This window comes from Zingiber officinale, chromosome 11B, assembly GCF_018446385.1.
Source record: "Zingiber officinale cultivar Zhangliang chromosome 11B, Zo_v1.1, whole genome shotgun sequence".
Classification (NCBI taxonomy): domain Eukaryota; kingdom Viridiplantae; phylum Streptophyta; class Magnoliopsida; order Zingiberales; family Zingiberaceae; genus Zingiber; species Zingiber officinale.
The window spans coordinates 70,198,433-70,225,901 of NC_056007.1; the positions used below are offsets into that span (position 1 = coordinate 70,198,433).

A 27,469-nucleotide genomic window follows, 5' to 3' on the forward strand; every position below is an offset into this window, starting at 1 on the left:
TTGGCCGATCTATTCAGCATGACCGATCCTACCTTATCAACCGAGATTAACCAGTTTGGCGTATATAAGCATTCAGGACAGCTTAAGACTAAGTGCTTCTATGTTCAATCTGTCTCTTACACTCGGCCAGTCTTTGCCTGCCAAACTCATACGCTCGGCCGGTCTATTACGTTCGATCGATCTTTGTCTGCCGAACGTGCTATGTCTTCATTTTGCATGAAACTAAATACTTTCATACTCGGTTGGCTATTTATGTTCGGTAGGCCTTTTCCTGCCGATCTCATATGCGATCCAGTCTGTTACGTTCGACCAGTCTTTGCCTGCCAAACGTGTAACAACATTCTTACCTAGTCAAACCCTTTTCCGGGCAACCCGCTACATCCTTATCTTGCTCTTTTCCGCCTTCCTTGTCCTCATTACCCCTTTTTTCTCTCCTGCAAAGGGTTCTCTCATCGTAACCCATATTACTACCCTCTCCTTCAAGTCTAGTCGAAAGAGGTATAGCCGGCTGACTCAACCTAAGTCTATTTCTGACCTCTTGATACCTTCTGTGGCAACCCCGTGATAACTTTTACAATGATCTTGTGATATTTTTATAGTGATCCCGTGACTCCTTTTATAGTGCTCCCGTGACTTCTCCTATAGTGATCTTGTGACCCCTTTTGGCAAGTTAAATAGAGTTGTACCCTTGTTCCCTTCACCCTTCACCTTCGCTCCTTATAGTCTTACTTTCCTCTTAAGATTTACCGAGAGTCATGGCTTCAAAACCCCCTCCTTGGGATCAACTGCTACGCGAGAAGGAGAAATTCTTAAACAAGGTCGTGCAAGCCCTAGATTTACATCGTTCCCCTCAACAGGAACTAGAGGTGTGTCTGCTCTCAGCTCAATCACAGGTTCAATCAGAAGTGGCTTTGAGGAATAAAGTTTACTCAGAGTTGAAGCAAAAGACTCAGGAGCTGGATACTCTAAGGATGCAGCATGCCTCAGAGGTGGCCGATCTAAACAGAAAAGCTTATGCGGATGGTTTAGTAATATCTCAATAGCAACGAGCTCTAGATCGGCAGAATGCTAAGGTGGATCTTCTGCAAGCCGAGTTAGCTCAGATTAGGTCGGAGAGGGCCTTTCAGTCACTTGTCTGTGAGGGGGAACCCCACAAATGCCAGAGGACAGGGCAAACTTCTCCTCTTTGCCCAAGCTGCCATTCTATTTCCTACCCCCATTTAGGTGTGGAAGCACAATCTGGCGTCTATAAATAGAAATGAGATTCCGTTGGACGACAGATTTTTTCTTTGACCTACAACAATATCGGGCAAAATATTCCCCTTTCCTTATGTGGTTACAAAGTCACTAGTAGTGATATCAGAGTTTCATGTGTTTATTTGAGAGTAGGAGCATGTGTAAGCACGTAGTTGATTGTATAAGAAATAAATAAATAAGACACTTTGTGTATGAGTTCGGGCGAGTTTGAATTTGGTCAAATTTCTAAGTTCCGTCCTGCCAATAGGATAGGTCGGCATCATAGTCTGTTGATATATTCTAAATTTTAACAAGTCATGATTTACTAATGTTATTTTATATTTTCTTTCCATTCCCTCCTTTATTACACCTAGGAAGTCGAATACCTTTTTCAAAATCTTCTCCTTGTTAATTGGTTCTTCAACGGAAAGAGAGTATCGAAGATGTACTATGCTGCGGCGCTAATCGAGGCATGATTTGCCCTGTTATGTCCATCATAAATGCCTGTTTATGGATTTTCGACACGTGTTACCACTTTCTTCCTCTTGACGTAATTGCTCGGACACTTTTTGGCAACGTCTTATCATATTCTTTCTTTGATAAATCAACGATTACCATTGTGAGGTTTGTTCACATCCAACGGTGTTTTTTGTTAGTCAATATTTTCGAAAAATCCTAAACCCTTTATATTCTTACTCATTTGTCTTCTTCCTTACGCTCTCTGTTGTTGCCATAACTTAGCTTTTGTCGTCCTTCCTTCTCCTCCAACCTCTCCTCATCGTCTTTCTTCCTAAGGCTTCAGTAAGTCGGTTCTTACTCTTATATTCATATATGGCTGAAGAATCATTTTCTGCGTGGTATGCTCAAACCTCTTCGAGTTTTCACAAAGATGATAAGTCTGCTCTTCGTTCCTTGTATGGAATTCCCAAAGTCTATCGTATTGCTATTCCTGATACTGATTCTCATCCTCATCTCCCCCCTGAGAATCATGTCACCTTCTTTAAAGATCAAATAGCAGCCAGTCTGCGTTTTCCCATTCCCCCTTTTCTGGTGTAAATAAGTCAGTTCTTCGATATCCCCTTGTAACAATTTGCCCCCAATGCCTTTCGTTATCTTTGTGGTTTGTTCATACTCTTTCGCCTCTTTGATATCCCTCCAACCCTTCAGAATTTCTTTATGTTCTCCTATCCTAAGAAGTCAGAGCCTGGCGTCTTTTTGTTTGAATCCAGGCCTAAAATGAACTTTTTTGAAAAAATGTCGTCTTCCATCAAGAGATGGAAATCACGCTTTTTCTTTGTTAAATTCCTTGAACCCATCCCTTGGTCTGCTTCTTGGAAATCCTCTCTTCCTACTCTTCCTGACGTGAAGGAATTGCATAGACATCTTTCCTTCACTACTTACTCACAGAAGCTATTAGGTTGTCGTTTATTCATTCACAAATGGATCCGGGATGATCTTCTTTATCTTTTTGGATTGAGCTCCGTTCAGATAGAGCTTCGTGGCTCCCTTGGTAAGTCACCCTTTGTCTATTACAATCCTTTTTTTACTAACTAAGGTATTTTTTACTTTGTGTAGTGGATGCTCTATTCGAAGCTATAATTAATGGGCAGTTGTGTTTGGCGAAAGAAGCAGTTAAAGCTAAGGAGCTAGAACTTCTTGCCGCATTGGGTCAACCCTCTTCGTCAGAAGCCCCCGCTATCACAGAGGACGTTTCTACTTCTCAAGCTGCAGTTCCAGAAGGGAACCCTTCTGAACTTTTCACAATTGTTGAGCTTGCTTCCCCTTCGGCTTCAGAGAAATCTCCTTCAGAAGCCCCCACCAAGAAAAAATGTAAACTGACCCTTGCTCCGTCCCCAAAACAAAAATCTATCTCACATTCTGAGGACCTTTCCCCTGTAGATGTTGTTCCTTCTTCTCCTGATATCCCTCTCTCGGCCCTTTATCTTGCTCTTGTTCCTTCTTCGTCTGCCACCCCAGCTATTCCCAGTGGTAGTTCCTCACCTCCTTTTTTTTTATGAATTTTCCTTAATAAATGACCTTACCCCATCCCCGCCCCAACTCACCATACATTATATACTGTCCCCCTTCGATTCAGACTTCTTTGTCTTCCACTTCTTCCCTTACTGCTACTCTACCTATACTCTTGGGAGGGTCTTTCACCATAGCTAAGGAGGAGGTACGCCGATTAATCGAAGGAATTGATTACTCCGAAATGGATGACAAATTCTCTCTTGAAGAGACGAAGGTACCCTTATTTCCCTTTACGGTCCTATTTTCTTACGTATCCTCTTAATGCTCTTTGTTCTAGAATGATGGATATACAACATAAGCATAACTCATTTGCTACATACCTTAATCCCCGAAAATGCAACGCTGAAGAAACAGGTCTCCGAGCTATCTCATAACCAGGTGGACGAGAAACTAAAGGGTTTGTCTACCCAATTGGAAGAGACCCGCTAGTCACTTAAGATTGAGACTGAGCAATCCCACTAGTACAAGGCTGATGTGGAGAGTCTTCAGTCTCAGCTGCTATCAGCCAATGGCCGTGGTGATGAGCTTTCTTCCAAGCTGGAGAAATACACCTCCGAAATTGCTCAATTGTCCTCCCAACTACAATCATTAAAGGACACTCATGCAACCATACTAACAAAACAATTATCTACTTTGAACCTTAAAGAGGCTGCTCTGAAGGCTTTCCAGGAAGAATTGGCAGTGAGGATGCCCACTTTGAGAAGAAGAAGAAGGAGTATCTTAAGTATCCTGCTTTCCTCGTCCCCGTTTCTAATTCTCTTATACGGACTGTGAATTATGCACTGGATTGGGGGTGAGGGAGTTAAAGGAATTAAAAGTATTAGTGTCCAACCCTCCCCTCGGCTTCCCTGACCGGAGGAAATTACTAAAGGATCGTCCTCTCGGCTTTTTTCCACATCAGCTATAATTGTTGTTATGTTGTAATCCTAATGCCCTGCAGACTCTTTCTTTATGATGAATTCACACTGACTTCTATCTTGAACTTGGTATAACTCACCACTTTTTCCTTCAATTAATCATATTTTCTGAATGTTTGTTCATCTTCTTTAAGCATGCATCTATGGGGATTGACGGAGTGGTTGTGTGTTCACGCATATGTAAATTAATATCCCGGTCGACCGATCCTAATCACTTAGTCTTATCATGTATGACTATATAACTTAGTCTATATATATGTGTGTGTGTGTGTGTGTGTGTGTGTGTGTGTGTGTGTGTTTTTGTTCTTTTTGGTCACCCTGTGAGGAATAGGGTATATTCACTATATGTTTGCTTAATCTCGAGTAACCTCGTGCACTTGCCTATGTTGTTCCCCTTGACACTAGTTATCCTTTCTGTACATGAGAGCCGAGCGGAATTACCTAGGTTGGTTATTTCTCGCCCGATATATAACAACAGGGCGAGCTTGTTGACTAGGACTGCCTAGTTGGACGAGTTAGACGCCTGTATTTTCTGATCGACCTATGGTGACAAAATGAGCCTATTCAGTCGATCTAATTTTTATTTCTTACGTCCTATGAATCTGAGCTTACTGGGATTTTAAAAGATTAATCATAACTTCCCTCGAGGTCTCGTAATTTTTTCAGTTTGAACTTGTACTTCGGGAATGTCACACTTGCAATTACAGGTGTACCTATTTTCGTATACCTAATATTTTACCTATGTATCTACTGGTTTGTCGCCGATTCTTTCGTTCTTACTTTTTTCCCTATCTTCCCTTTTCCCCGGGCTGCTCCGGGCGCCCCGGAGCCCAAAGTCAACAGATGTTGACTTTTTCATCCGAGACCTCTTCTCTGGTTTAGTCCCGCCTTGGTCTGGTTCTTCTCCTCCGGATCTGCTCGCTTGGGTGATCTCTGTCATCCGGAAAAGGGCTTACCCGAACCCAACTTCCGGTCTTCTCGAGCAGCCTTCCACTCCAGCTTCTCGTCCCTTAGAATCGCTGTGTGTTTCCTTCTCGTTCACCAGCGTACTCATCCGCAGTCTTCGTCCCTCAATTGCACCCCGTGCCGACCTTCTCGCTAGCTGCGTCTCATGCTCCTTGAGCAATCTTCCGCTCCGGCTTTCGTCCCTCGGAACCACCGCACGCTTCCTTCTCGTCCACCAGGGTACTCTTCCGCAACACCTCGTCCCTCGGACGCACCGCGTATCGTCCTTCTCGCTAGTTGCGTCTTCCGCTCGAGTACCTGTGCTCCTAAGCTCTTGCACACTTAGACACAAGGTTAGAAACACACAGGACCTAACTTAACTTGTTGATCACACCAAAACAACCTTGGGGTTCCAACACCATGTGATACAAGGTTGTTGATATTAGAGTCATCCACCAGAAGTATCTCAATCATGAACTCCACTTGCCTTGTAGGTAGCAAGCTAAGGAGTATCTAGAAACATATCTAGGTTTCTCAAACTATACAAATATCTGAGTAAAGTGATGTACTATCCTCATTAAATCTTATCAACAATAGTAGATACTTCTGACATACAATTGCTTGGTTTATAGTGCCAAAACCAAATATTCCTTCATCGTTAGTCTCGATGAATTTCAAAGATGGTTGGCCCAGGGGTTATAGTTTGAGAATAAATGACCAATCAGTACATGCCAACAAGGATGTCAAATTCTATTATTTCAAGTACTTGTATACTATAGTGGGGGAATGACAACCAAGGTCCAAGTGATAACCCTTAACTTCTCAACTAGATGTCAGTAACTACTATGAGGGTATCACTACAACTCTCATAATCTTACCCATAAATGTTCTCTAACAAGTGTCAACAAAGGGTTGAACACTCTGATCTGAATATAGACTTCAAGGCCTTGGGTGAATGAACATATGGTCTAAGTCTTGAGCTACTTAGTGGAGGCAATGTTAGGAGAGTCGACTAACCATTTGCTTGAAATCCAGCCATTGCTCTACTTAAGGTCAAAAACTTCTAACGACAAGCTACAGAAAAAGAGGCAGAGAAGTACTGTTGCTCCAGAGCATCTTAAAATCATCATCAAGTGTTGCTTTGTTCCTCGAAGATCATCTTCTACATCTTTCACCATGTGGTGCCTATTAGTGCAGGGATTACCATATAATAGCAATTAACCTTTAGGATTTTGATGTTTAACAATATAATAAGGTATGGTCAAATTGACTAATGGTTGATCCTGTTAGAGTGTATACTAAAAGTCTAGTTTTTTGTAAACATTTATTTTGAAATAAAGAATCACATTGGTTAAATGTCTATATTTATATGCTAAGTGTAGTTGTTCAATTAAATTATATTGTAGATAACATGGTGTGTGGTGTCACACACAAAAGATCATGTTATCAGTTCCTTATAAATTATAAATAGTAGCTCATAACTAAGATGGATAGGAACAAACCATTGGAATAAGTCGTAGTGCAATTTGGTATTAGTTTATCTTGACTATAAAATTACACTAGTACACTCTGAGTGTATTGAGCAGGATCATTTGAGATAGTCTCTTTTTATACTGACTATATAAAAGAGTAATACCTATGTTATTATGGAAGTGAGTACTCTTAATCATGATATAATAACAAGCACATATACTTCATATTTATTTATTTAATTTATCAAAGGGTGTGATTTAGTTCGTTAAATCAATAGGTCTGATAAGTTGGGAAATGATATTATTTATATAGTGTGTTGTTGATTATAGAATGAAATTGTGTCCTAGTAATCTAGGTTGATGATGTCCCCTTGAGGAGCTCATAAGGATTGTCATGTAAACCCTACAGGTGGGCTTAGTCTGGCATGACAATGAAGTTGAGTGGTACTACTCTTGGAGCTAGATATTAATTAAGTGAGTTGTCAGTAACTCATTTAATTAGTGGGCATTCTATATCTTAAATACAGGGAGACTAACACACTCATGATAAGAAGGAGCCCATATAATAATATGGGATTAGTGTAGTAGTTCAATAATAACTCTTTAGTGGATTGAGTTATTATTGATGAACTCGATTTGGGTGTTCGGGGCGAACATGGGAAGCTCAAGTTCATCGGGAGACCAAAACCAATTCCTCCTCTCGGTCCCTGTCGTAGCCTCTTATTTATAAAGTCTTATACCCACCTAAACTCAACTTCTTACCCACCTTAAGGTGGTCGGCCAAGCCTAGCTTGGAGCCCAAGCTAGGGCAGGCCAAACCAAGGTTAGATGGGATCAAGTGGTGGTCGGCCCTAGCTTGGAATCCAAGCTAAGGTGGCCTACCACAATTAAAATAAAAGAGATTTTAATTTTTAAAATCTTTCCTTATGTGGAAGCCATGATTTAAAAGAGAGTTTTAAAATTAAATTTTCTACAAAGAATTATGAGAAGGTTTGATATCTTTTCTTATTTGTAGTTAAAAGGAAGATTTTAATTTTGGAGAAAACGCTCCTTTTTTAATCATCCACATGTTTTAATAAAGAGATTTTAATTTATAAATGTTTCCTTTTATAACCAACCATGAAGAGAATTTTTTAAAAGAGAAATTTGTATTTTAAAAATTTCCAGAAACAAATTAGCAAGTTTTAATTTTGTGTTTAAAACTTTCCTTATTTGGAGGATTGTAGGAGCCGGCCACAAGATGGAATAAGAGGAAAATTTAATTAAAATTTTCTTATTAGCCATTGGCAAGGAAAATAAGAAAATTTTAATTATGTTTAAAACTTTCCTTATTTGCCAAGACCAACGAATATAAAAGAGAGGGTAGAGATGCCTCACCTTAACAACACATCTATTATTCCTCTTCTCTATTCCTTGGTGGTGGCCAGCCCTCATCCTTCCTCTCCTCCTTTTCTTCTTCTTTGGTAGCCGGCGGCATCAATCCATTGGAGCTTGGTTGGTGGTCGGATTTAGCTTGGAGAAGAAGTAGAGAAAGGAGTCTTTGTTTCTTAGCATCCCTTGGAGCTTGGTTGGTGGCCGAAGTTCTTCATCTCAAGGAGATTGTTGGTGGCCGAAACTTGCAAGGAGAAGAAGGAGGCTTGGGTGGATTCTCATCTCGGTAGATCGTCGCCCACACGACATCCGAGATAAGAAGAGGAATACGATAGAAGATCATGAGGTCTATAACCTACAAAAGGTATAACTAGTTATTAGTTTCGCATCATAACTAGTTTATTCTTTTGTTTAGATCTTGAAATACCAAACACAAGAGGCTAATGATTCTAAGCTATCGAATTTATGTTTCGATTTTGTGTTTCTTTTATTTTTTTGATCTTTTGATTCGATTGTTCTTAATAGTTAAACCTAGGGTTATTATAAGAAGATTAAATATTGAATTTTATTGAAAGACTTTGTCTAGGAAGTGGTGGATGATCCCATACCCAAGAAGTCATAGTGCCTCTCCATGTTTAACCTGGAAGTTGATCTCTGAAATAAATATTTAATCAAATTTATAACATAGGTGGATTTGGATTAATAATGTTAAGCATCGTTTGCGATCCAAGTCTAAACCTCTAAGAACAGATAAGTTAAATTTGGAATCAATAATGTTAAGTTCTGTTTGTGATTCCAAATTTAATTTCTAAAGAACATAATAGGTTGTTAGGAAAGGTTCAGGACTTGTACAAAATTTTTGTACAGGAGAACCAGTACGATATTCCGGGTAGCAACCAACAGATCCAAACATGACTTGATGTTTGGAAGTGAGTGAAGTTTAGTTAGGTCAAAGTTGACCAAATGACTAGTAAGGAGAAGTCTAGTCAGAATCAGATGACTAGTAGAGAAGGTCTTAACTGAAGGTTAGGTAAGGAAAAGTTCTAGTGAGTAAACCCAAGAATTGAAAGTCCTATTGAGTGAAGCTAGGCCCTGGTGAGTGGAGCCAAAAAATGAAAGTCTTAGTGAGTGGAACTAGGCCCTAGTGAGTAAAGCTATGAGATAAAAGTCCTAGTAACTAAATCCAAGTGATGGAAGTCTTAGTAAGTGAAACTAGGTAGTGGAGATCCTAAAGAGTAAGCCTTAGGTGATAAAGTCTTGGATGCAGTCTAAGCATAAAGCCTAGTAGGACGGGTATATATACAGGAGTACAACTTGATCCTAAGAGATTAACCTTAAGTGGTGGACTTGGAGGAGGGACCTTCAAACAAAAGGTAAGCCTAGTAGGTTAGATAAACTTATAGGAGTGCGGCTTAATCCTAAGGAATTGACACTTAGGTGGTAGACTTGGTGGAGGGATTTTCAATCAAAAGGTAAATATAGTAGGTCAGGTAGATATACAAGATTAAGGCTTAAGTTGCTTGTTTGTTGTATGGTTGTTTTGTGGGAACTTGAAGATAGAAGTAAAATAGAAAGCAGACAAACACAAATGGGTGAATCGGACTTGACTCGAGTTAAACCGGACCCAAAGTGATTCAGTAGACTGAACCAGTGATTTGGTAGACAAACTGGGTTTGGTCTAGATTACTGAGTTGGCATAAATATTGGCATAAAAGATGATGAAGGAAAAAATCTGGTTCATCTTTATAATTTGGATAAGGATAAGTAAGCTAGATGATGAGGATAAAGATAAAGCTTAATCCAGAAATGGCTTCATCCAGATAAGAGTTAATCCGAATAAGGATTTGATCCAACTCTATAAAAGGAGACAAAGGTTCTACGTTCAAGATAACTTTTCTACAACTACTTGTTAGGACCTTCGGATGCGGCTAGAGAGGGGGGGGTGTGAATAGCCGACCCCAATTTCGCGTTTCTTCCTACGAATTAGGTTAGCGCAGTGGAAATAAAATAATAGAAACGAGAACGAGAAGATCAAACCTTAGACGCAGCGATGTAACGAGGTTCAGAGATGATACTCCTACTCCTCGGCGTGTCCGTAAGGTGGACGAAGCCTATCAATCCTTCGGTGGATGAAACCCCGGATAACCGTCTAATATGAACTCCTTCTGGGTGGAGAAACCTCACCACAAAGTTTTTGCAACAGCAAAACAGAGGAGTACAACAATAGAGGAAACAAACAAGAACAATAGAAATTGTAAACACACTTGCTTGCCTTCTCGTCGGAGTCCGTTGATGAAGCAGCAGCTTCACGGCTCCAGCAGCTAGAAAACCAGCACGAAGCTCACGCGAAGCTTCAGCAAACCGAGAGCTCAGCAAAGCTCAAGAGGAAGAAGAAGAATTAGCAGAAGCAGCTCTTCCCGTGTTGTATTTCGTTTTTCACTGTAGAGGCCTTATATCATCTGGTATCTCCCTGCAACCTGCGAAGAAGAACAGACGAAAATAGACGAAGCAGAGATAGCCGTTGTATCGCAACGGCTAGGCCTGGACCGATCAGGCTCCATCCTGATCGGTCCGGGAATCTCCTGATCGGTCTGTGGACCGATCAGGCCCTAGGTTGATCGGTCCCCAGACCGATCCCCAACTCCCAGATCGCCTTGCTTCCTTCTGTTTCATTACTGATCGGTCACCAGACCGATCAGATATCCCACAGAAACATTCTGTGTGGGTACTGATCGGTCACCAGACCGATCAGATAGCCTTGGCGTCACTGGATCGGTCTGTTGGCTGATCCAGACAACCTGGATCGGTCTGCAGATCGATCCAGATACCCACAGCCAGCCTTATTTCCTCTCTGGTATAGAGAACGAGCTACCGAGCCCTCTCTGACCTAGTCCGGAGAACGAGCTACCGAGCCCTCTCTGACCTAGTCCGGAGAACGAGCTACCGAGCCCTCTCTGACCTAGTCCGGAGAACGAGCTACCGAGCCCTCTCCGACTCCATCCGGTTCAGAGAACGAGCTACCGAGCCCTCTCTGACCTAGTCCGGAGAACGAGCTACCGAGCCCTCTCCGACTCCATCTAGTCCAGAGAACGAGCTACTGAGCCCTCTCTGACCTAGTCCGGAGAACGAGCTACCGAGCCCTCTCCGACTTCGTATGCCAAGCTTCCATACTTGGACTTTTCCCGTGCCAAGTCTCCATACTTGGACTTTTCCGTGCCAAATCTCCATACTTGGACTTTTCCCGTGCCAAGCTCCCTGCTTGGACTTCTCCATGCCAAGTCTCCATACTTGGACTTTTCCCGTGCCAAGCTCCCTGCTTGGACTTCTCCGTGCCAAGTCTCCATATTTGGACTTTTCCCGTGCCAAGCTCCCTGCTTGGACTTTTCCACGCCAAGTGTCCATACTTGGACTTTTCCCGTGCCAAGCTCCCTGCTTGGACTTTTCCGTGCCAAGTCTCCATACTTGGACTTTTCTCGTGCCAAGCACCCTGCTTGGACTTTTCACCAGATGTCTGGTCAACCTTGACCTATCTGGATTTCCCTTGCCTGGCTTCACTCACCGGGACTTTCCAACTGCCTGGCTTCACTCACCAGGACTTTCCCTTGCCTGGCTTCACTCACCAAGACTTTCCAACTGTCTGGCTTCACTCACCAGGACTTTCCCTTGCCTGGATTCACTCACCAGGACTTTCCCTTGCCTGGCTTCACTCACCAGGACTTTCACCTGGCTTCACTTACCAGGATTTCCCGAATCAGGTCAACTCACCTCGGGTCAACCAGGTCAACCTTGACCAAAGATTGCACCCACAATCTCCCAAGTTTGTATTCTGTCAAACATCAGAATACAACTTTTCTATTCTCGTCAAACATCAGAATAGAACTTTCATATTCTCGTCAAACATCAGAATAGAACTTTTTTATTCTCGTCAAACATTAGAATAGAACTTTTCTATTCTCGTCAAACATCAAAATACAACTCGAGTCAGGTCAACTCGAGTCAGGTCAACCTTGACCTAAGGTTGCACCAACACTACTTATATGCTTCGTGCTCGAAGAAAAGCGACAAGGTTTTGCTCGTGCGACCGAGGAAGCATTATAAGGAGTGTGTGGCACTCAGGAGCTTTCAGACCAACCGATGATGACCGGTTTGGTTTTCTTGTATTTACATTACTATACACTTTTATTTAATTTCCAATTGTATTTGCATACAAACTCTAATATGGATTTCTCTGCCTTCATAAAATTCTAAAAATGAGACCACTAGTAGATGGGTGCTTCCCGTGATTAGGCCTTATGTTGGTGCAATCGACCTCTACGATTTCGATACTTGACAATATATCAATGTGGAGTCAGGTGACTAAAGGTTAACTCAAATATGACTTAATATTTGGAAGAGAGAAGTCTAGTCAGAACTAGATGACTAGCAAGGGTAAATCCGAACCAAAAGGCTAGGCAAGTGAAAAGTCTACTAAGTGACTAATCCTACCTAGGGGTTAGGCAAAGGTAAGTCCTAACTAGAGGTTAAGGAGGTAAGAAATCTACTAAGTGACTAGTCCTAACTAAAGATTGGGAAAGGGTAAGTCCTAACTGAAAGTTAGGTAGGTGAGAAGTCTACTAAGTAACTAGTCCTAACTGGAGGTTAGATAAGTGGAAGTCCTAGTAAGTGAAGTTGGACCCTAGTAAATGAAGCTAGGTGATGGAAGTCCTGGTGAGTGAAGCTAGGTGGTGGAAATCTTGGTGAGTGAAGTTAGGACCTAGTGAGTAAAGGTATGTGGTGGAAGTCCTAGTGAATGAAGTCAGATAATGGAAGTCTTAGTGAGTAAAGATAGGTGATGAAATCCTGGCGAGTGAAGTCAGGAAATGGAAGTCTTAGTGAGTGAAGCTAGGCAACCTTAAGGGAAGGTAATGTTGGTGCAGGAAGCATCCAACGATCAAACCTGTGTTTTGATTATGTCAAAGGGACCAAAGTTAAGTTGTCTTGTTATCTAACAAGGTTCAATGAGTTTGCAGGAAAGTTCTAAGTATACTTAGGCAAAAGTCCTAACTACGGTTAGGCAGGTTAAAAACCCTAGGGGGTTGTAACCCTAAGCGGAAAGTCTTGACGGGTTGAGAGTTTCGGGCAAAATCCTAGGGGGTGGTAACCTTAAGTTGAAATCCTGGTGTCACGAACTGGGTAGAAGACTAGACGGGTAGTGGAGCAGGCGTCCAGCATGAAGACCGAAAGCTTTGGATGCTGAGCAAAAGTCCAGTTGGTCTGGAGGATCAACTAGCAATAGGTAAACTCTCCTGAGTAGAGTAGGTGAGGACGCGTTCCCCGGTGAGGGAAGTAGGCGTCAGTTCGACCTAGGGGTTCTAGATGGAAATTCGAAGTCAAAACTGGATAGTCAGAGGCTGTCAAATCTTATATTAAATATATTATTTTTACCTGGACTAACTTTATTTTACAAAAAATAAAGGTGCTGGAGAAAGCTGGTTCGAGCACTCGGAAGGGGTCCGGGCGCCCCGAGCTGGTTCGGGCACCCTGAGTTGGTCTGGGTGCCCCGAGCTGGTCCAAGCGCTCGGAGTCGGTCGGGCGCTCGGAACCCAAAAGTTATCGAGAAGCTGATGTGGTGCGCGCAGAGTGGTCGAGTCACTTGGTTCAGGCACCTGGAACAGCCTATATAAGGAGTTTCAACCAGAAGCCTCAGCACAACACAACGAATGACTTCTGCTTCTTCAAGCTATTTAGAAAATGCTTCCTCGACGCTCAAAAGCTGCTCCGACAACCGTCGCACTGAAGATCCATATTTCTGAGTTATTAGTATTCTTTAAAGTTTTCTTATTACTTGTAATCAATCACTGTACTTGTACTTATTCCGAATTGATTTAGTGGTTGCCTATCGAAAGCACTCTTACGTGCGGCCCTTGGAGTAGGAGTCACCATAGGCTCTGAACCAAGTAAATTCTTGGTGTCTTTGTTCTATCTCTCTCTCTCTCATTTCCGCTGCGTGTTTTACTTTGCATTTTTCATAACGAACGAAATAGCCACGAGCGCTATTCCCCCCCCCCCCCCCCCCAGTGCTTTCGATCCAATAAGTAACCCTAGGTAATGATAAATCTTGGAGGACTAAACTCCAAGCATATGTGACTGACTGGTTTCTGGTCGACCATGTGCGATCGATCGGACCAGCGAATTCTTAATACTGCTAACAATGTTTTATCTTACTGTTTTATATCTATTATGCTAAATCAGTATTGCAGGTAAGTCTTAGTATATCAGATTGATCAGACACTAAGCGAGACTAGAGAAATTCCAAACAGGTCTGGAGGATCAAATGTTTGGCAGGTAAGGTTAGGTAAGTAACTAGAGAAGAGATCCAGTGAGGGCAAGCCTCTATGGGGTTGTAAGCGCTGGTCCAACTTAGATCCATTTTAGAAGTCTAAATTGAGACTATGACTAGATCCTAGTCTTGGTTAGACAGGATATAATTAATAATCACTTAATTTTATTGTGCGAACTCTATTTTTGTATAATATATTTGTTATTTGGACTAACATGTATTACAAGAGTGAAGTGCAAAAGTTAAGTCTTGGATGAATGGTGATCAAGGCGCCTCAAAGCTGATTGGAGGCACCTCAAAGCTACATGGAAGATGCCCTAGATAGGTTGGAGGTTCCCTCACAAAGATAAACTTTGTGGATAAAGTTTTTCTATAAGGAGACACCCTGGAGAGCACTGGAGGAGCCTCAGAGAAGCGCTTGGAGGTGCCTTGGAGTGCTTGAAGGAGCTCTCACGGAGATAAAATCCACAGGAGTCTGAGTTGATCGAAGCTGAAGTTTACGAGATATGTTTTACGAGATATATATATATATATATATATATATATATATATATATATATATATATATATATATATATATATATATATATATATTATATTACATGCCCATCATTTATAAAATTATGATATGAGTGCCCCATTTTCAATTAAAGTCAAATAAACGCTCCATTTAAAACAAATGGTCTAAAATACTCTTATATTAATATTTGATCGTTCGACCATGTAGAAATTAGCAATTAGCTTTTACAATTATAGAAACTAGATGTTAGCTTATACAAGCAACTAGATTCTACAACAACTTCTACCACGGTAGTTTTATATATTTTTATTTTGCTTCTCTAAGTTATAACATGGTTGATCTTGTCTAAAAGTTGGAGAAATGACGCGCCGGTGATGATGGCCGAATGGTTGACTGGAGCAAGACTTTTTTCTTCTTGAAAAGACCTCCTTGCGATTCTGTGCACACGCTGATGATCCAACAAAGGGTTAGTGACAAAAAATCAGGGAAGGGGATCCCTGGCAAGGTCCTCCGACGCTCAAGTTAGCATGACCCTGGAGGTATGAAGAATCACAGAGAAAAGTGTTCACGCGAGAATAAGGCTCAGATAATGTAAAATGAGTATCTTACCAATGGGGATGACCCCCCCCCCCCCCCCCCCCCCCCCCCCCTGCGCGCGCGCTTTATATAATAGCTATCATAACCTTCGTGATCATGAGGTGGCATTGTGTGTCAGAATTTGTTAGTTTGTTGTGTAACGAGTATCCGAGGAATCTTTTATCTACCATAGATGTACCTCTTTTGTCGTTTATGGCTTAAGCCTTTGATGAAGACGTTGAAGGAATATGCTGTCATAAATGGTCAACTGATGGGAAACAAGATAACCTCTGAAGGAGACCCCAAAGGATTATTTCACGATAATTCTGACAGGTTGTTAAAATATTATCTATTTCTTGTTTGCGAAATATATCTTGGCCGGCTAACAAGGCCGACCGCTCTTGTGCCTGTCCTTATATTAAGTTGTTTTGTTATGTATTGAATACTGTCATAAATCCGGTCAAAAGTTCATATGATATATTAGTCATGCTAGAAATCCGCTTAAGCAACTATCTGATAAACTGAGTGTACGAAAGATACATTTAGAAATAAATATGCAACTAAGTTTCTCAATTACAACCGACTTTATGGAGAGCTTTATGAAGTTAAATACCTCAAGTCCAACCAGTTCTTCATCTAGCTGGGCACATATGGAGAGATTTATAAGGTCAAGTGCCTCAAGCCCGGTTGGTCCTTCATCTAGTTGGGCGCATATGGAGAAATTTATAAGGTCAAAGGCCTCAAGCCCGGCCAGTCTTTCATCCAACCGGTCACACATAGAGATTTATGAGGCTAAGTACTTTAGGCTCGGTTGGTCTTTCATTTGGCCAAGCGCACATAGAGATTTATGAAGCTAAGTGCTCTACGCTCAACCGGTCTTTCATCTGGTCAGGCGCACATTGAGATTTATGAGGCTAAGTGCTCTAAACTCGACCGATCTTTCATCTGGCTGGGCGCACATAGAGATTTATGAGGCCAAGTGCTCTAGGTCCGACCGGTCTTTCATCCGACCGGGCACACATAGAGATTTATAAAGCTAAGTGCTTTAAGCCCGACCGATATTCCATCTGGTTAGGTGCACATAAAGATTTATGAAGCTAAGTACTTTAAGCCCAGGCGGTCTTTCATCTGGCATGGCGCACATAGAGATTTATGAGACTAAGTGCTTTAGATCCGGTCGGTACTTCATCTAGTCGGACACACATAGAGATTTATGAGGTTAAGTGCTTTAGGCCTGGTTGGGCTTTATTCGGGCTAGTCGACCCTCTCCCCCACGACTTGTAATCTGATCGAGCTAACCCAAGAGCCTTGAAATCGGGTGAACAACGAAGCTAGATGGGAAGTACACTCCTATCCCGACTTTAGCTAGCACATCACCTTGACTTTGACTGTCAGGTCACCATAACTTTGACTGCCAAGGCATTTCTTGGGTTTACTTGTTACACCCCATATCAATGGTTAAAAAATATTTTAATGAACAATACAAACGATTGGGAGTCTATGCCACTCACTATATTTCAAATAAATATTATTTTATCATGATCGACTGTGTAGAAAATAGTTGCTAACTTCTACAATGATGACTTTATATCTTTTTGATTTTATTTCTATGAGTGATAACCTAGTTAAAATAATATTTTAATGAGTAAAACAAACGTATAGACTTCATGACATCCGATACATTTCAAATAAAATGAATATAATTTAATCATGATCGAATGTATAGAAACTAGCATATACCTTCATTCTATAATATGTAGAAACTAGCTACTAACTTTTACATAGTGTAGAAGTTACTATATAAATTCTATATATTATAAAAGCTACTCAGTAATTTCTATAATAGTATTAAATCTAGAGTATTTTTTGAGATAAAATAATGAAAGGGGCATCAATTTAATTTTTGGAAAAGAGATGCTATTATGATGTTTCCTTTAATTTGGATGTCGTTTTTATTTTTCTAATTACATAAAGTTACAAAGTTTTGACAGTGACCTCCAATTCAAATTTTGTCCATTATTAAACATTCACTCTAGAGCTATGCATATTAAATTAACCGAAAGTTTTTTTTAATAAATTGGACTAACCTAATTTTGTCATTATAATTGAATATATAAATTTATATAAAACCAATTAATTCGATGAATTATTAAATTAATCAAAATTTTCTTAAAAATTGACTGAGTAATGCCCGACCAAGCTCCCGAATCTAACCAAGCTAAAATCAATTAAACCTGTTTTTTTAACAATGTGATAGATACCGATGGGATTTAATCGAATTCTAAATTTTAAAAATTTAAATTGAACTAAATGAATAATATTTTTTTAAAATAAATTTGATTTAGTGCAGTATATCAAAATTTAAGATATGAAAATAAAAATTAGATATATTTAATATATTGAAAATTCGACTAACATCTCTACTTCCATCTTGTTGAATTGCTAATTGAATTTGTCAAATAATACATTGAATTTATTCACCAAGGATGAAGGAACCGCTGGTTTTATTCAAATCTCGCCAAAGCATTATTGAAGATCCGAACCCGTCTCGCCGCTATGGCTGCCGTGCAAGCAGCACTATGAACCGTCTTCCAGTGAACCGCTTGGCACGCCCGGGAGCAATAACAAGCAAGCGCGCACATCGAACATACCCGGAACTCAAATCTTCTCGTTTCCGGCCGACTGCAGTTGGCGTTCGCACACAGTCGAACGCTCTCGCCCAAATTCTGCCTCGTCTGAAACCACTCTGCCATGAACCGGTTGGCGGGGTGGACTTCAGGAGCGGGCACGTCACATCCGAAATCGCTATGGAGATAGCAGTACTCGGAGCGGGAGCTCCCTTCGCCCGGAAGGGCAGCGGCTGACGCGACGGGCCGACTGCTTCGAGAGACAGCGAGCTCACGAGTGTTGGCATCGAGAAGGAGCCGGCGTCCGCGGGGAACGTCCTTGGCAACGCCATAGCCGTCCTGCAAGCAATGCCCGAGCTCCCGCATCGCATCAACGTAGCCAAGCTGGGTTGCGCGCTGGCAGAGAGAGAACCCGGTGCTGAGATTCTCCTGGCTCTTCCCCATTCCAGTGCCATTAAAAAAAATCACGGCCAGTGAGTACGTCGCCGCCGCATGACCGCGCCGCGAGGCTCGTAATAAATAGCTCAATCCTTTCCTCGTGTGGGTGTGGCATCCATCTCCGCGTAACCCCAAGCAATAGCATTCTATCTGTCAGTTCAGTGACAACGAGAATTAGATAGACGATAATCGAATGAAAAATTCAAGAGGAAAACATGAACCAACGCAAGGCACCCACCATCCCGAGCAAATAGCATGCCTCTACGTTCCCTGCACGGACACACCTCTTCAGGAATTTATGTGCCGGCGGCGACCAATTCTCAACCCTGATAGAGATAGATTTCAGCGTCGCCTTTTCAAGAACCAGAGGATTCTTCCCTAATCTGTTCATCCTTTTGCATCTGCCGCCCACAAAAACTTCGAGATCAGAATTTTACCACTAGAATTCGGACCGAACAAACAAAATTTCCTACGTTTTCATTACGCTGACCAGATCCGACGGGCAATCGGCGGAGGCACTGAGATAGCAGAGTATCGACAGGACGATATCATCAGGTAGGCAATCGAACAAACAGGCCTTTTCGCCGGAATATTCCGCTTCGTCGAACTGCACCCGACTCCGTTTGCAGGGCTTCGATTCGGAACAGAAGCAGCGTGCTGTTCCCGATCCCATGCCTCCGACTCGAATGAGAGACAAATGAGATCGTTGCATCGAGACGGACGATCAGGCGGCGGTTGTTTTTATAGGGATGCGGAAACGTCAAATTCGGATGGTTGAATTTGTCATGCGTTTTTTCAAGGATCGGGCGCCTCGGTTACGTGACTGGGTATTTATTTACTTCGCTGAAATTACAATTTTGTAAATAAAACTATTTGATTTTGTAAATAAAATTATTCTAAAAACGGAAGGGTATCTAAAATTTATATTATTTATTTTAAGAATAAAAAGGTAATTCGATGCAAATTTTCGGCAATAATTAAAACAAAAATTAAGAAAAATATCAAAAATAATTGATTTTAGAATATTCTAAATTTAGAAAAAAAAATAGAAATATTAATTATCTTTTAAAAAAAGTTTCAAGATTAGTATTTTTTTTATGATAATGTCTAAAATTAAATAGTTTTAATTAGTATTTAATTTTTTGGTTTAATGTGTCTTAATTTGCCATCATTATTTTTCAATCTCATTGATTTAGTTTGACTAATTTTGAATGTTAAGGATGTTTAAAGGTTTAACTAACTTGGAATAGACATGGAAATAACACGATGAATTGTAATTACATATTGGAAGTGTCCGGGTTTCCTTTTAATTACTTTTTTTCTATATCAAAGCGACGCTCCGGATAACTAATTACTTTTAATGACTAATTTTTCTGATTGGTTTCCTATGAAGCAATCATGGGAGGTCACCATAGATTTAGCAGTAAGGAATGGAGATTACTTGGGACCGCGTGGGCCACGGGGTGGTGGATTCCATGTGTACAACAATGAATGGAGATAACTTTGCGGGCCGATTGTGTAAGGTGTTCAAAGACCTTTTACAAAAATAAATGAAAATAAATTATCTTAGGATACAGCGTCATCAGATTTATATAAATGGACAAAAATTAATTCCTAATAAAATTGATAAAAATATCCTTTTATATATGATGGTATGTATAATTTCTTGATTTATCCTTTTACATATGGCTGTGATATTATATAATAGATTTATATAAATGGACAAAGATTAATTCCCAATAAAGTTGATGGAAGTACCCTTTCATGTGATGACCTGTATAGTTTCTTGATTTATCCTTCTACATAGGGCTATGATGACAATGTGTAGCGCCTATCGTATGACTTTTATAGACAGTGGGGCCGATGATTACTGGATCGTTTATAATGAATCAATGTATAATTTTTTTACTGCACTGGCATTTCATGTTGGTTCATTAATGGAGATTACTTGCGGCACCAACTGTATGAGATGTTCAGAGTCAGTGTATGATTTTTACTAAAAATTAGTCATCATATACATGTTGCATGTGCAATGCAAGGACAATGTTAGAGAACCCAACAACAAATTACTATAATGGACTCTTATTCATAAAATATTAATTTAAATTTTTTATATAAGATATTAAATTAATAAGCATATACTACGCTTGATCTTAACCACAAGGCTGAGAAAGATACTTTTTAATGTAGCTGACTTAAGGTATTTATAGAAGTTTCTTTACTCACAGTGTTGTTAATCTTAAAATGTGGGACTAAAAAGAACAGAGCATATTTATATATATAAAATAATCAAAGAAAATTATTAATAAATCATAATATTTTTTAGTAGAAAAAAAAGAATATTATCATAATTTTATTTTTAACTTCACCAAAATTAATTAGTAAAAAGTATAAATTCTTAATAAAATAGTAAGATAGATAGATATAACTTATCTCATACAAAGTTAAATTGATGATCACATGATGATAGATTTGTATAAATGAGAAGAATCAATTTTTCAATGAAACTAGTAAAAATATTCTGTCATACTCCTCAATTTCTTAATTTATCTCCATATAGATAGTTATGGAGCCAACTTGAGCGCGGTTATCAAAATAAATAGAGATATCTACCCTTATGAATTAACACAGTTGTTATTAGTACGAATGTTTACTCTAATACATCAGGGCGCCTCGGTTAACTGGGTATTTATTTCCTTCGCTGAGATTATAATTTTAGAAATAAAATTATTTGCCCGTACCGTATTATTCTAAAAACGGAAGGAAATCTAAAATTTATATTATTTATTTTAAGAAAAAAAGTAATTCGATCTAAATTTTCAGCAATAATTTGAAACAAAAATTAAGAAAATATCAAAAGTAATTGATTTTAGAACATTCTAAATTTATAAAAATATAAAAAGAAATCTCAATTTGCTTTAAAATAAAATTTCAAGATTTGTATTTTTTATGATAATGTCTAAATTAAATAGTTTTAATTAGTATTTATTTTTTTGATTTCATGCGTCTTAATTTTTCATCATTATTTTTCAGTCTCATTGATTTAGTACTACCATTTTTTTCTCAATTCAATTATTAATTAACTTGACTTTTAACTAAGTTGGAATAGACATGGAATAACACGATGAATTGTCATTACATAGAAGTGTCCGGGTTTCCTTTTAATTACTTTTTTTCTATATCAAAGCGACACACACATACATTCATATATATATATATATATATATATATATATATATATTCTACGTAAAATAACCAATCACTGCACTACTACATTGATTTGGCGTTTCATGTTGGTTCATCAAAGGAGATAATTTGTGAGTCTACCGTGTGCGAGGTTTAGAATTGACGTATGATTTTTTAAAAAACAAATAGAGATAACTTATTTAATTAAATTGGTCATCACATTATAGATTTATAAAAATAGACCAGATTCGATTTATTAATAAAGCCGATAGGAATATTTTTCATACAATGTGCTACTTAATTTTTTAACTTATCTTTCTTCCTAGAGTTGTGAGGCCAACTGTATGTAGCCACTCGGGTCCGTATATGTCTTTTGCATAAATAAATGGCGATAACTTATCCTCACGAATTGGCACATTTAGTATTTGTATGAATATTTATTGTAATAGACCTTTGAATTAATTCTTTATAGTTATAAAATATTTTGTTGGAAGTCTAATATTTTCAAACTATTGTGCTAGGATAAAATACCTTCGTAATTATTTTATCATAGACCGATAATATTAAACCGTTTAAAATGAACTTTATCAACTTGAATGGAGATAACTTAGTAGACCTTAATTATGAATATTCGTTGGTGATTGGGTTTGACAATTACGAAGGAAATGAGTGTTGGGAATTTATTCTTTGACTAATTAGGTGCCTTTAAATTAAGGATCATATAGACAAGAAAAGTAATGAACTAAACGCCTAATTGAGGTTTGCTACCCATACTTTTTAATCTTTTTAATTTCTCTAAAGTTAATAGTAAGAATGAAATATTAAGAGTTTGTAAATGATCCGGTTGAGATCGGTGATGGATCGAGTACTGACAGAGAGTTCAAACAAATCAGAGATGTAGGTTAGGTATGGGCAAGCCTACTTTATTCCGGGTCGGTTTTTGTCGGATCACTCCTCATGGGTCAACCTTATCAGGTCGGTGGACTACAGGTCAATAAGACCAAGGTTGGTGAGGTGCACGTTGACTCAAAATGCGGATTAGATCTGACCATCAAATTGCGGATTTGCGGATTAGATATGAGATCGATCTAGCATCGGAGTTACGTCATGACCTTGAAAATGTGGTATCAGAAAAACAAAAGGAGAGGATTAGAAGATAGGTGAGTTGCAACTAGACGAAATTCTTTCAATGCTCAAACCAGATTTGGGAGATACAAGGCATTGTCATTCGGTCTATATGTTAAGTTTAGCGATGAAATTATGATAGAAAATTAGGCGTTAGAAGATAATGCGTCGAAAATAATTTTACTGACAAAATTTATATTTCGTTAGTATATACCTACGAATATTAAAATTTCATTGGTATTTGTACCAATAAAATTACAAATCTCATTAGTATTTACCAAACGGATTTATCGACGGAAACAATACTATCGGTATTTACCGACAAAATAGTGTATTCTGTCGGTAACTACCAAACGGATTTATTGACGAAATATTGTTTTCGTCGGTATTTATCAAATGGATTTATTGACGGAAATAATATTCCATCGATGTTTACTGACGAAATAAAGTATTCAATCGGTAAATACCAAACAGATTTACTAACGAAATATATAGTATTCCATCAATAAATACCGTCGTAGTATCGTTGTCAATTTCGATATTTACCAATAGAAAAAGTGTTTAAGTATTCATCGTTAATTTAAAAAAATTGAAGAGAAAATTGTATATTAAAAATATACCCTATATATAATTTTCATAGACAACGATAATACAAATACAATCCATATATATAATTATATTTCATACAAATACAATCCATCTTAATTTTAATTGTCACCTAATTTTCACTTTAATTTCTATATCATTTCTGTTAGTAACATCCTATATTAATCCACAACTATTATTAATGATGAACTGATAATGATAGGGATCCTATAGTCTTATTGTATTAGTGATATGACAGAACTTCTTGTTTTCAGCAAATTTAAACCTAAATATATTAATAAAAACTATTACCAATCTAATTTATTTACTACCAATTCAAACAATTATTATTGGTGTTTTTATGAACATTTAAAAGTATATATTTAGTAATTCAAATCTTAAAAATATTTTTAAAAAATAGCTGAGTGGGTTAGTGAGATGAATACCAGTATACCACGTTATCAATACGGATAAAAAATATTATTGTAATCCTACTTCAATGCATTATTCGTCTTTTTTTTTTCACGGCGTCACACTTTTTTGTTTGTTAGGAAAAACAAACAAAAAAATATTATTTAGCTAATTATTTTAGTTTGCATTGCGGCTAGCAGTATGGGAAGACTACGGGGGCACTTAATTATATCAGCTCCGTGTCGATATGTTCGCCGGCAGCCGCCGTCGGACGCGGTGGCACGGCACCTTACCTTTCTAAAGCGAAAACGTCACCTTCTCCCGTTTTTCATCCAGGTGCACTATCGCCGAGACAACACGTACGTAACGTGCATCGAGTCCGTGACTTTTTCACTTTGTCTCGCGTACGAGACAAAGACCAAGGCGATGATATCATAAAGCTATCATTCATTGGCCCAGAATTGTGTGATGTTTAACCATCTCTTCATTGTTTCGTATGGAGCAAGTTATGGGTTGCGATACGAACAAGTTTTGGGAGAAGTCGCAATATCCGTATGGCAAGGTGCAAATTCAAGTCCAGGATTAACATAAGAACTTGAATATCGATGATGGTGTCGGATATGTCTTTGCTTCTTAATTTGTTCTCCCTTCTTTTGACAGGACACCTTCTCGAAGCTTGCTTGTTTGCTTGGTGAAATCACATTTTTCTTGGGGTCTTTCATGTTAAAATTCATACAGGAATGTGAACTCAATGTCATAATATAATTCAAAATGTGGCAATTTAGAGAAGAGCCTTTTGTAGTGCAAACCAGGAAAAAGCATAGCGTTTGCAATGATAAACTAATTCTGGCCTTTCACCAAATAAGACATGAGAATGTCTTTGGTTCATTTTTTTTTTTAATTTTAAGGAATTGAAATTTGAAGTCTTCGTCCATCAATTGCTGTATTTCTTCACTTAACGGTTCAATTTATTATCAGTAGTAGGCAACTTGCGATACAACACATCGTGCTTGCTGTGCCTGACTTTTTCAATTTTCAATTTTCAATTTTTTATTTTATATTTTAAAAACACTTTTCCGCTTTGAATTTTTATTTTACTGATTTTTAAAATTTAACTAAATAGTAATTTGACTCGTGGGTCTAGCCCACAAGCACTGATAGCTGAAGTTTAGGCCCATGCTCAACAAGCTCATGTTGTACAGGCGCGCAGCAAGCTCATGTTTTGTCGTGACTGACCCAGCATATCCCATTCATCTATTGTCCTATTTGAGGAAGATCTTTTTGCAATCCTAGCAACTGTGTAAATAATTATGAACGGGGGAGAATTTCTCTAATCTTCTGATACCTTTCTTTTCATAAGAACTTTTGCCGGCCATGGGGAATTAGGGAATCAGAATGCGGAAAAAGAGTGAGTAAGCTGATTCATAAACCTAAGACAGTATTCAGTATTCACAAAAGATGAAGCAGTCGATCAGTTATCCTTTGTGATGCCTAGTAAATGACATTCGCTAATGCGTAGAATTGAACTGACGTGCAAGGATACAGATAAATGTCTTCTTCGATGCGATATTTAATCCATCACAGGGAATCCCACCATCCAACCTACGATATTCAATATCTGCGCAAGAAATCAGCTGTTATCATGGTGAGACAAGTGAAGTGGAACCACCATCGACACCACTAAAAAGACACGAACAAAGTTACAAATCCGTGGTTGCAGCTGCACCTCAAACTCCAGGCACATTCACATTAATTGTCACTTGAGCGCGCAGGACAATGCTTGATGTGTCAATTGAAATAAACAGAGAGAGGGAAGCCATGATCAATGCATGAATCGAAAGCAAGCATCTATGTTACTCAGGTTCTTGTGGTGCGGCCAAGAGCATCAGCCAAAAGGCTGAGATATGCACAGGTGCGATGACCTGCCTCCCCAGCACGTTCTATGTCCCTGCTTGCTTACCCTTACCTTTTTGCTCACACCTTGAGCACCAAAAATGTATATACATATCCACCCATGAATCACAGATAAGATTTGCAATATTAAACTCAATTAAGGTTCTGAGACATCCTAGCAAATTCTCAATTTTGTTAGTAAATTGGCAAACTGAGCCAAAACAGAGTACAGGTGAGTCCCGGCATATTCCATATTCCGGGCGGGGTTTCTCTCCCCTTTTGCTCTCGCGACTATTATAGCAAAAGGCGAATGCATATATCAATCCATGAAGCATAGACGGTTAATGTTAATGTGAAACCCTTCATTTGCACCATTTACTACAAAAATGAAGGACCCACCCAAGAATAAGAAAGGATTCTAACCAGAGGATAAAGGTACAAATTCCATGTCTTGATAGGTGGGAAACACATATTTCCCACTAGCCTCTGTACAAGAAAGAAGTGATCACAAGTTGGCTATCTATGTCCCAAATGGAATCTATACCAACGAGAGAGCACAAATATCAATAGAAAAGAAATATGAACATTCATGGAAGATTATAAAAGGACATCAGTAATCATAAAATGTTTACCTCTGATTTGTACTCTTAAATTGTGATCATATATGCTAAAAACGACCGTCGTTTATAAGATGGAGGCCAAATAAAGACAAATTACAGTTCAATGTGAAAGCCAACTGAACCAGCAAAAGCGAGCAAACTTGATGTGGCCCAACCAATCAATAATCTGTCATTTTAACAGCTTGCTCTGCATTCATGGAGACATTGTTTCTGCTTGGATCAATTAGTTGAACAGTCTAATGTAAAACAATTGTCAACTCAAGTATTCAACAAAATCATAGTGAGCTGTTGAACAAACCTAGACCTACCAAAAACTTCCACAAAACTTTGCCCAACCTAAGCACGTGCTCAGTTCAATGATTGCAACATTTACAACTGTTGAACTATAAAAAGCCAACCACATGAGGGAAAGCAGAAAGAACAGGCTGCTGAGGCAAATTGACTTGTCTAAATCTGGTGCAAAGATGACTATATGTATATAATAACCAACGATAAAATGCCCAACTGATTGTTTAACAAAGAAAATATACAAGCACAATCTACTTTCACTTAGAATTGAATCTGCCTCATTAAAGCAATATCTATAAATATGTATGAGCAAATCATTTCTGAAATTGTCAATATCTCACTCGAAATACATCTTTGAAAAAGACCATGAGCATACATCAGATTCCATGACATCCTTAGTAATAATAAACAGTAGCATCATACCAAGTAAATGTTCCTAAAACATTGAAAGTTAGGAAATCAAGGAAAAAACACAAGAGATGACAAGATAAAGGTTTTGCTGCTAGAAGGACTTATCATTACAGACCAAATGTTTTTATCATCAAGGTTCAGCCTTCACTTTAACATGTTAATAAGTCATATTTTCGAAAGTGCACTATTTTATTTTAATTAGCACGATGAAATCCAAGCAACAGATATAGATAGTTTTTCATTAAGACAAGAAAAAACACCAAAGTCACTTTCGCAGTTAACAAACAGCAAACCATCAGGATAGTTGCTGAGCTGTAAAAACAGGGGGGAAAAGCAACTGACAAGAATACACCAAATTTTTACAAATTTCAAAATTTTCTCCTTAACAGGAGTGGTGGATGCTGACAAAGGTTGGGCGTAGGGAAGTTAGTATATAAAGAGTTCAACTAGTCACTAGCCATAATTCAGAACTCTCTTGAATTGCCTTTCTAGGTTTCC

General features: G+C 38.9%; 1 protein-coding gene and 1 pseudogene across 1 annotated transcript; both read right to left on the minus strand.

Annotated features, from left to right (window-relative positions):
- Positions 1–17,827: 17,827 nt before the first annotated feature.
- LOC122035248 (F-box protein At1g67340-like) lies at positions 17,828–18,934 on the minus strand. The gene is made up of 2 exons (XM_042594665.1): positions 18,691–18,934; positions 17,828–18,602 (listed from the first exon to the last, which is right to left on the minus strand). The coding sequence occupies exons 1-2, from the start codon at positions 18,841–18,843 to the stop codon at positions 17,892–17,894; spliced, it is 864 nt and encodes a 287-aa protein (XP_042450599.1). The 5' UTR covers positions 18,844–18,934; the 3' UTR covers positions 17,828–17,891.
- Positions 18,935–20,453: 1,519 nt separating this feature from the next.
- Positions 20,454–20,630, minus strand: LOC122035467 (annotated as a pseudogene).
- Between the last annotated feature and the right edge of the window lie 6,839 nt (positions 20,631–27,469).